Source organism: Drosophila nasuta, chromosome 2R, assembly GCF_023558535.2.
Source record: "Drosophila nasuta strain 15112-1781.00 chromosome 2R, ASM2355853v1, whole genome shotgun sequence".
NCBI lineage: Eukaryota > Metazoa > Arthropoda > Insecta > Diptera > Drosophilidae > Drosophila > Drosophila nasuta.
In genome coordinates this window covers 6,357,885-6,369,461 of record NC_083456.1, presented here as the reverse complement: position 1 = coordinate 6,369,461, position 11,577 = coordinate 6,357,885, and the positions used below count along the sequence as shown (strand labels likewise).

Genomic DNA, 11,577 nt, shown 5'->3' with positions numbered 1-11,577 from the left:
GCCAGACGATAGTCGCCCAGTTGCAAGTTGTCGGTGGGCAGTTGGCAATTCGTTCGTTGTTTGTTGTTCGCAGCTCGCAGCTCGCAAGTCGCAGTCCGCCGTTAACAGTCAGTAGACCAAGTCGAATTCCAAACAAGAGCACATGTTCAGCCAGTCGGATGGTTGATGGTCGTTGTCCGATGGTCGGTTGTGATCGTGGTTTGCGGTATCTGTGCTCAAAGCTTCCACAACCAGTTTGCTAGCAGCGATCGTCCTTAGCTCGTCGTGCTGCTTTCTTAGCGGGTTCCTCGTATTCGCTAACGTGTCGCAGTCGCATTCGTTATCGCATAAATTCCCGTATACGTAAAATATATAAATATATCTTTGGCTGCGCAACTGGAAATCTAGTTTGCTTATGTTGTGATAATTATGTGATATTTTCCCCTACAAAAAACATAATCTCCACCTGATCTCTCTAACCGCATCTCATCTCGGTTTATACATTAATGTGCATGAATTTAGTCAAGTGATTTTTACAAATATAATTCTACGAATACAACACTCGTATAGTGCTCTCAGAGAGAGAGAGAGAGTGGCTCTCTTTCGCTCTCCTCTCTCGAATTGCCTCTCACGCGAGTGATTCTTTTTTGCGCCCTTTGGGTTACGCAAGAAGAGAACAACTTGAATTATTTTCGACACTTTGGGAATTTATGACCATTTGCCAGGGACTATTGTTTCTACTCGATTGTCTTTGGGTAAGTAAATATTGAATTGAATCCTACTTCGTGTGTCATAGTTTCCAACTCTATACTCTCTTCTATTCATCCTTACACTCGCTAATTACTACCCATGTCAATCCACGTGACATTGTTTCTCTAGTGATTGGCATTAACATAACTTTTAACAAGGAGTCTGGTTTTCTTAAACAACGGGAAATAATGTCTAACTACAAAGTTAGGACTTTTTAATGTTAAACAATTTCTTTTACACATTTTTCAGTATTTATTTATTTAAGATTATTTACTTACAGTACCAATAAAATTGTAATTTAATATGGGTTTGCTAGCCAGTTTCCTTGTGAAAAGTCATAAACTAGATAAAACAACGAGTCAAGTGCAAAACGGGTTCCATAAACATGATCAGCAAATGCTTGCTTTTATATTAAACGATCTATCTTGCACTTATGTGCGTGCCCAGCAATTCTATTATACATTGTCGTATCATAACAAAATATGGTTATATCTTTTTAGTGTTTTGAGTTTTAGTTGTTGTTTTAATAAAATCGGGTAAAAATATTAATTACAAGACAATAACTGTAACAAAATAACAAAAACAAAGCGATCTATAGAGTCATAACCAACAAAAATAACCCGGCGCGGCTATCTTTTATAGTCGCCGAAATCTAGATGTTCAAACAAAACCGACAGATGGAAAGACCGACCTTATTTGCCATAAGGCGATTTTCTTCTTGATCCTAATAACAGACTTTTTCCACTTTTCTCAAAGGCAAACTGGTCTAAAGTGCTACCAAATTTGCATAAATATGAAATGCTTTAATGGAAGTCATGTGAATGCATAATTCAAGCAGTAGTCAAAAAAGGAGTTGAAATGTAGAAGGTACTTTACAAAGTGTGCACAGAATATCACTAAAATAGCATGAGATGAAGATCATAATAGGAACATGCACAATGGCGCTTAAAGAATATTTCCTCTAATTCATAATTCCCATTTTCGGGAAGCGGTTTCTTTGAAATTTGTTCTTTGCAAAATCATTGAAGATTCTAGTGGTCCAATAAGGCAACAGAAGATCGTGGTGATGCTGCTGATGGCGATCGTAACTATTCCAAAAGTTTCTTGGCGTTCACTTAGTACACATGTTCACTTAGTACACATGGTTTAAAAAGTACTTGAATAAACGATACGAATATGGGTATATTCGGATCTTGACGCTGATCAAAAATATACACTTAATGCGATGGAAGATTATACAATCCTATAGGTAGCGGGTATAAAAATGAATATTTATTTTCACTGTAATCAAATTTTTTAATCCATTTAATTTTCTACACATTAATAAATTGAAATTTATCGAAAAAAAATTTTGGTTAACTACAAGTAAGCAAACAAAAACTTATTAATATATTATTATAAGTTTCTAAAACTTGTATGTTTTTTTCCTTTATCCATTCTCAATTGGGAAAATTATTTAATAGTATTTTAATTTAGTTATTAGCACTCATTTTACGTAAACTATAATTAACAAGTAAGAAAGTAACAGTCGAGTGTGCTCGACTGTGAGATACCCGCTACCCATTTTTAATAAAGGCATCATTTTCAAAATATACCGAAAATACTAAAAATACTAAAAAATATACCAAATGGTATGTTTGGTATATCGATATAGTACACCATTGAAAATATACCATAGACGGCACAATGTGCCAGATTGTCGACCAAAGCAACTAAGAGCCCTAGTAAGTAGGCGTTTTTGCCCATACAAAAGTATTTCTTTAATAACTTCCACAATTTTTATCTGATCGCAACCAAATAAAAAGGAATCATTACTACTACAGTAATTATTGTATATACCAAAATGTGCAACTCTAGCTTTTAAATTAGGCTTGTTATTAGATTTTTTTGATTTGCGGGGGCGGAAGTGGGCGTGGCAAAATTTTGAAACAAACTTGCTCTGCGTGCAAACATAACAAATGCTGTCGAAATTATAGCTCTATCTCTTATAGTCTCTGAGATCCAGTGTTTCATACGGACGGACGGACGGACGGAGGGACAGACGGACATGGCTATGTCGTCTCGGCTGTTGATGCTGATCAAGAATATATATACTTTATAGGGTCGGAGATGCCTCCTTCTACCTGTTACATACATTTCCTGCCGGCACAAAGTTATAATACCTTCTACCCTATGGGTAGGGGGTATAAAAAGGAAATTGTTATTTCAAATTGTACTAAAGCAAATTCATAGTATGAGTGAGTACATATATTTATACATATATATGTATATGTTTTCTATTGGGTACTTGTAAAAGCAAGGCTATCTATGTCCGATTCCCGTAGCTACCTGTTTATGCTAGAACCCACATTTTCAATAACAGTTGCAATGTTTTGCAATTTAAGGGAGAAAAACATGAAATAACATGTTGTTCATAATCTGAAAGCTCGCTGGGGTTGATCATGATCACAATCACAATCGGAATACAATCACAATTACAATCGCGATCGCAGATCACGCTTCGAATGATCGTCGACTTGCACCACATATGCAATTTGAAAGGTAGTTCGACACATAATTAACTAAACATCGTAGCCCCCTTTGATATTCATCGAGCACTCTCTTGCATTGACTCGACTCGACTCGGTTTCTACTCAGTGACTGCTCTCTGAGTAAATACAAATTAGTAGCGACATGCGAGATAAGCAATCGCCACTGCTGCACTGTTTGAACACAGAACAGAACAACATTTTGCCGTGGTCGGTCGTCAAGAGGCGCCTGTGGGCGTGGAGAAGGGAAGCGAAGGTTGGGCAGAAGAATTGCACAAACACAACACAAAAAAGAGGAAGAGCAAGAGCGGGTTGGTTATCGCAGATCGGTCATGCACAATTACCGCGCTCTTAACTAAATAAATTGTCAACTCTTTGGAGCAATGTATAAATTCTCTTGCCAATTCTCTATTTGTTTTGATTCCTTATTTTGTTTGATTTGTTAATAACTGAATTTATTTATAATTTGATCAGAATTAAAGCTACTTATCCCACACCAATCCCGCTCTCTAAGATCGCTCTCTCTCTCTCACTCTCTTCGCTCTCACTAATGATTAGAATCTACAATCTAGACGATAGACAACTGTTCGTGCTCAGTGCATTTGTTAGCGCTTATGCATATATTTAAATAAATAAATTCTAGCGGTATTTGTGTACTAGGTATTATTTTAGAAAAAAACGACAATGAATTATGATCATCGTACTAATGTGCATATCGTGACATTCTATTCGGAATTTGATTCAATTATGTTGCATTCTTGCGTTTTTATCGAAATAATTTATTTTATTGCATTTGTGCGTATACTTAATGTATGAATGAAATATATTTGTAATAGCTTAAAGTTTGACGTAGACTTAATATATCAATATGGCTCATTGCAGTACTTTTTATTAACAAACTTGGTCGATAAAAAACTAAATTTGAGTTTTTAAATATTATAAAATAAAGGAGGACTAAGTTAAACATTATGCCAATTTCCAACGTATAGAAAATGTCTGTTGTAATATATTATATAATATAATCCTAATATAACGTTTAATACACTGGCAAAACTTAAATTGGGAACAGGTGCAAGCTTTATAAATAAGAAGTACCCCACATTATAAAGATTATTTATATGCGAGCGTGCGAAGTAGGTGAGAGTAAAAAGTGATAATGCAGACTTAATCGTTGCGAAGCCCTGATAAGTACATCATTCACATTTCTACACATGTACATATGCATTTACTTGTGTAGATGTATGTATGATGCAAATAAACAAGCAAAACAAATGGACAAAAGAATGAGGCGCATTGTAAAACAGAAACAGACAACCGAAGCGCAACAAGAAAACGAGAAATAGAAATGCCGGCAAACCAGAAACTAAGGGAGACAACGTAGTGCAAACTAAAACTGAGGCGAACTCAAACATGTTGCAAGTGACAGAATCTGAAACGTATCATACTGCAACAGCAAACAGCAAAAGCAACAAAAGTAAAGCAATTACAAAGTGCAGCGCCGGCGAAAGCAGAAGCAGAAGCAACAGCAACAACACCTACAGCAAAAACCAAAAACAACGACGACAGCAGCAAACAGCCAATGTGTATGAGGCTGCCTATGTACAAGGGCGCGCCTGCATGTCTGCGTGTGAGCTTGCGAGAGGGGCACCGGCGCTGCTTATATATGTTTGAGTGTGTGTGTGTGTATACATACTGTACAGCCCCCAAAAGCATTTCTCCAAATGCAGCGACGTTGACGCTGACGCCAACGGCAGCGTCATTTGCTCTCTTGGTTTTCGCGTTGGTTCCGTTTCGTCGCCCGTTGCATTCAGTCGCTGGTCGGTAGTCGGTGCCCAAACAAACACAGGCAAACATCACATACAAATTCGCATACACATATACACTCGTATATACTCGCACACATACAGTGACAGAGAGATTCGCTGCTTGCTGCGCTCGTCGATTTTGAGTTCTTTGAATCCGCGTCTTGAGGCCCACTGTGAGTTGCCTTGCGAACGCCAAAGATTTCAGATCGAACATCAGCCAGTCGTTGTCGCAGTCGCAGTCGCAGCAGCAGCCGTCGGAGCAGTAAAAAGCTCAGCTCGCCAAGCGCGTCGTACGTGAATGAATCGTGTTGTCCTACAGTGAGAAAGCAAAAAGCAAATGCAAAACCCCTGAGCACTGAGATCGATCTTAACTAGTTAGTGGCAACGCCTAACTAAACTTACTTAGTTGCATTCGCTTCTCTGAGTTACACTTATTTTTTTCTGTTCTCGTTGTTGTTGTTCGTTGTCGCTTTGTCTTTGTCGTCGTTGTTGTCGTGCGCGCTTCTTGCCGGCGGCGATCGATTGAAGAGAAGCGAAAAGTTCCTAAGTGATTTTTTGTTTGTTCTGTGACAATGCAAACTGGATAAATATTTTGTGAAATATTTAAAATAATTACATTGTTTAAAACTTAAAAAAAAATTAGAATAATACTACAAAAAATATACAACAACTAAAATATAGAATTAAACATTTGTGTGCACAACAAAAATAATATATAACCAATTTTATTAGAAATAACAACAAATATATAATAAATAATTTTAAAGTTTAATAACTTTAAAATCAATAAATATATATTCATCTATACACATATAAAAACTATCAAAATTTACTTATTAATATTAAGAACGTTCATATTTTTCTCTCTGCGTACTTTAAAAAGGTAAAATATTGTTTTTCTAAAAAAGAAATTAGCATTCAATTAATTTTTATTTATTAAGAAAAATTGATCATTTTTGATAAATAATAATATTATTATTTAAAAAAACATTTAAATTCTTTTTACTGTAACATACATTAAAATATTAATAATCGTTATAAAGGAAATTCCATTCTTTTTCCATTAAAATGAACGGTAATATATTTCTTAAATAAATTAAATTATTTAAATCACCTAAAATATTTCTCCATAAATTGATTATCCAATAGCAATTCCAAATTTGTTCTAACAAAGTTGTAATATTTCTACCATTGAATTAATTTGGTCAAATAAAAACAAATAATTCCCATTAAACATATATAACCAGTCAGATTAGACGAATGATCATATATATAATATTAGCTCAGTATTAACTCCGCCTTTAAATTGTAACCGATATCCAAAACAAAATATCTCATCACCTTGGAGTTTATTTTGTAAAAAAAAGAGGCGTGTTTGAGGCGAATACTTCGATGATAATATTATAAATATTAGAACAACATTTTTAACTGCTTTCGATTTAATTACAATTTCACATGCGATGCGAGGCAGTAACAATTAAATGATTCTATTTCAACATTAAATATATTGTTATATACGTGAAATGTTGTGTTATATAACTGTCGTGAAAATGTTGTTTTGGAAAAATATTGAAAAATGCTTGGGTATAATAAAATTAAGAACAAGTGCAATTTGTTTGCCAATTCGAACGAATCGTTGCGAACAGAGTCTACATACAATAATTTAAATAAGCAAATGTTCTGAAAGTTTTACGAATTGCGAAGAATGTAGAATTGCATTTGAATTGAATTCGGTTGCTGTTGCTGTTGCTAAGAGAAAGAGTTCTGAGGTCTGTTGGCGCCTAGCAAAGCGAGAGAGCGTGGCATACTCACATTGGCATAGGCATGATGCATGCCACATTCGAATTGTTTATCGCATATGAATAATTTTATTATTTACAAATATATATGATATTTTCAGCAATCGAGTTAATTGAATGTGTGCTTTCTTCTTTGCAGGCATACACTAAATATTCAACACATAATTATATAAATTATCCAACTAATTAAATTATTCGCAAATAAAAATATAATCAAAGTAATTAAATCAAATAATTATAAATATCAGATTAAAATCAATTGAAAATATTAAACATTTTGCAAAAGTAATTCAATCTAATAATTAATAAATCGATGCGAATCGATTAAAAATGCGTGCAACTTGCTGCTGAATTCGATTAAATCCAATTGAATTGATTACGCCAACGCAAACTGCGCTTGAATTTTATAAATTAAACTAAACATTTGATTGCCACTTTGCACGTTGCTAAGATGGTTTCCGAGGAGAACTGGAACAGCGACACAATGTCTGATTCGGACATGATTGACTCGAAGAACGACGTCTGCGGAGGCGCCTCAAGCTCCAGCAGCAGCTCGATTTCGCCTCGCACGCCTCCGAATTGCGCCCGTTGTCGCAATCACGGGCTGAAGATCACATTGAAGGGCCACAAGCGGTACTGCAAGTACCGTTATTGCACCTGCGAAAAGTGCCGCCTCACCGCCGATCGACAGCGTGTCATGGCCCTCCAAACTGCGCTCCGTCGCGCCCAAGCGCAGGATGAACAGCGATCGTTGCACATGCATGAGGTGCCGCCGCCGACGAGTGCCACGAATGCGCTGCTTAGTCACCACAGCCATCATCACCACGTGCATCCGCACGCTGCACATGGTCACCACGGCCACGCCCACCACGCCCATGTGCTGCACCAGCATCAGCAGGCATCGGCTGCCGCTGCCGCCGCAGCAGCAGTTGCTGCTGGGGCAGCTCCACAGCCACAGGCACAGAGCCATCTGGGTGGCGGAGGCCACAACGGGGCGAGTGCCAGCTTACATGGTCACGCCCACGCGCACGCTCACGCCCATGTGCATCACGCCCACATGGCGGCAGCAGCAGCCGCTTCGGTGGTGCAGCAGCATCAACAGCAGCAACATCATCATCACAGCAACAGCAGCCACCAACAACAACAGCAGCAGCAACAGCAACAGCAGCCGCATCAGGCTTCCACTTTGAGATCTCCGTCGCACAGTGACCATGGTGGTGGTGGCACAGTGGGACCAGCCACCAGCAGCAGCAGCAACAGCAGCTCGGCTGGCGCCACTTCCAGCAATGTGGCAGCTGCCACCAGCAGCGCTGGCAGCGCCACCAGCAGCTCAGCTCCAGCCAGCAGTGGAGGCGGAGGCGGTGGCGGAGGAGGTGGCATCAGTGTCATCACCAGCGCAGAGCATCACATGTCCACGGTGCCAACGCCCGCTCAGTCGCTGGAGGGCTCCTGTGATTCATCCTCGCCATCGCCATCATCCACATCGGGCAACGCTGTGTTGCCCATCTCAGTGTCCAGCACTCGCAAGAATGCGCCTCTGGGTAAGTGATTATCTACACAGCGATTATCTAAACCTAACTCAGATGATCTTGAGAAGATTAACGCTAACTCAAGTAAATTAACTATTTTGTGTGTTCTTAGTGCTTTCATCGCCTAGTTAAGGCAAATTTATCCAGAGGATTGAAGCCTATCTAAACATAAAGCAAGTCCTAAATTTAAACTTTATTTCAAATTATTATAACTCAGATGATATTAGGAAGATTTAGGTTAACTCAAGTACATTAATTATTTTGTGTGTTCTTAGTGCTTTCATCGCCTAGTTAAGGCAAATTTATCCAGAGGATTGAAGCCTATCTAAACATAAAGCAAGTCCTAAATTTAAACTTTATTTCAAATTATTAAAACTCAGATGATATTGGGAAGATTTAGGTTAACTCAAGTACATTAATTATTTTGTGTGTTCTTAGTGCTTTCATCGCCTAGTTAAGGCAAATTTATCCAGAGGATTGAAGCCTATCTACATACTTGTATATAGAAACTGCAATTCATAAAATTAAACGTTATTTAACATTATTTTGGGATTTATACAATTAAGTGACAGTGGCATTTCTTTAAAGACTGATTAATGATAAAGTAAAAAATAATATAATCTCTTTTCGTGCACTTCAAGAAGTCTTCGAAATTTATACTTTGTTCATACACTCTTTAATATAAAAAAGTGTAATTATTTATGGTAATAAATAAGTTTCGTTGTAAAATTCATTCTCTCAAATTACAAATCGACAGTTTAAGATCATTTCCACTTGTTTAGTCAAACGTTAACTTATCACGTGTAATTTACATATGTTCAGTTTAATAAATTTGCATAGCATTTTTTACCTAATTAAGTTTTCACTCGTATTACAGACAGTTGTTTGTAAGATTATGTTAATTGCTTGTCTTTTTAATTGTGTCTGCAATTTCGAACAGCCAAAACATGAATCTTTGAAATCTATTCTCTTACTGTGCATATTTAGAATGTATTTAAATTACATCTGCTTCATTTGACAATGCAAATTATATTCATGCCTAGAAAGTCATGTAAGTCTTGACATTAGACATGTGTCTAATTGTGATATTTATAGATCTTTAATGGACAATGCTACAATTGAAACTACAGAACAATACTTAGTGAAGTCGGCAGACTTTAATGAACATCTAATTAGACACATTTAAGAATAAATTCTGCATATATTTTATACATTTTGTGTCACATAATTATATAAATATACAAATTATCTGTGCTGAGTCAATCACTTATCTCCTCAACGTTGCATTGAGACATTTTGCCATTTATCAAGTGCCTTTCCTTTACATTAGTTCTATCTAGTTACACACGTGTAACATATTTATCTGCTCATGTATTATATAATTAATTACAACTCGTGCGGGCAACAATTAATTACAGACCCAACTGCAATTTACCCTTTACTTAAGTACAAAGTATCATCTATAATAATACATATCATACGCTGAACTAGATTGGAGAATATTTAAATACAGCGAAGTATTTAGTTGCTTTACTTATTGCTATATTCCATATCAAATAGTTGAACTATGTGAAATAAATTCCATTTGTAAAATGGATTTTATAAATTTCTATATCGTAGATATTTTAATCCGGCTAGTTCAATTATTCTGAAATGATGAATCCTGAAGAACATAATTGATTAGTACATCCATCGGATCATGAATAAATAAGTATCACAAAGTGTGACAACCTGCAAACCAAAGTCATGTTAAGTCCAGGGTATAAGAATGCTGTGTAAATTCTTTAGATCACCCAACGTTCTCCCCTATCTAGTCTAAACAAGTAAGAAAGCTACAGTCGAGTGTACTCGACTGTGAGATACCCGCTACCCATTTTGAATAAAAGCAAAATATTACGGTATTATTTTCAAAATATAAAGAAAATTCAAAAAATGCTAAAAATATACCAAATGGTATGTTTGGTATATCGATATGGTACCACATTCGAAATATACCATTGACGGCACAATATACCAGATTGTCAACCAAAGCAACTAAGACCCCTAGTAAGTAGACTTTTTGTGCATACAATTAAAATACATTAAAGTATTTCTTTAATACCTTCCACAATTTTTATCTGATCGCAGATCAAATCATAAATACTATAGTTATTATAGTATTCACCATTCGCAGCTGTAGCTTGAAAATTACGCTTGTTATTCGATTATTGAAACAAACTCGATCTGCGTGCAAATATAAAAAATGCTGTCGAAAACAAATTATAGCTCTATCTCTTATAGTCTCTGAGATCTAGGTGTTCATACGGACGGACGGACGGACGGACAGACATACAGACGGACATGGCTAGGTCGTCTCGGATGTTGACGCTGATCAAGAATATATATACTTTGTAGGGTCGGAGATGCCTCGTTCTACGTGTTACATACATTTCCTGCCGGCACAAAGTTATAATACCCTTCTACCCTATGGGTAGCGGGTATAAAAATGCCTCTGTCTAAAATTAGCCGTACAATAAAATCAAATTTGCAAAAGAAGAAACAAAATTGAGACTCGGCGCCAAAAAGTATCTTTCTTCGTATGTTCTTCCCCCTCTTGACTTCCCTGATTCCCTGGCAACCTTGGATCGAAGTCTGCAGATCTTTCTGGTTTCACGCAGCCAAATGAGTGGGCAGCTGTAGCTACATAGTGCGAAGCAACGCGTTTTGCAACTATTTAACTTGCCGGCCAAGGAAAAAAGGCAACGCGAATATAAGAAGAAAGAAACCAAAGTCTGGCTTAAGCCTTCTCGACTTCTCGCTTGTGTGTCGAGCGGGTTGGATAACCAAAGGCATTACAAGATTATATACAACATGTTCGAAACCTTACAGTGGGCATAAGACATCCTGTCAGCTACCGTTCCAGTGCCGGAGCGGAGCAGGAGACGTGCTTGAATACGGGGTTGGGGTAAATGCTTGATTGATTGATAAAGTGCCAACACGTACGATGGGTGCGATCACGTGGCAAAGTACTTGTTTTTTGTGAAATAGTGAACTAGTCTAGTCAAGGACTTAATGGATGGGAAAACTTAATTGATTAGGTAATTATCTTAACATTAAGTACTCTCTTTATTGCTGCGATAATCTCTCTCAAATTGTTATTATATGCATTTTAATTAAAACATTGTTATATATATAAAATGAATATATA

The 11,577-nt window shown here is 36.9% G+C and overlaps 1 protein-coding gene across 3 annotated transcripts in view; it reads left to right on the top strand.

The window, feature by feature from the left end:
- Positions 1-11,577, top strand: part of LOC132787593 (protein doublesex) — a 52,842-nt gene continuing 41,265 nt past the window's right edge. For 2 of the 3 annotated variants that reach the window (XM_060794740.1, XM_060794741.1), the window contains exons 1-2: positions 4-734; positions 7,001-8,402. In XM_060794740.1, coding sequence (XP_060650723.1) covers positions 7,313-8,402 — 1,090 coding nt within the window. In that variant the 5' untranslated portion in view covers positions 4-734; positions 7,001-7,312. Of the gene's footprint in view, positions 735-7,000; positions 8,403-8,502; positions 8,576-11,577 lie in introns of those variants that run through there. The other variant, XM_060794742.1, reaches the window with a different exon arrangement.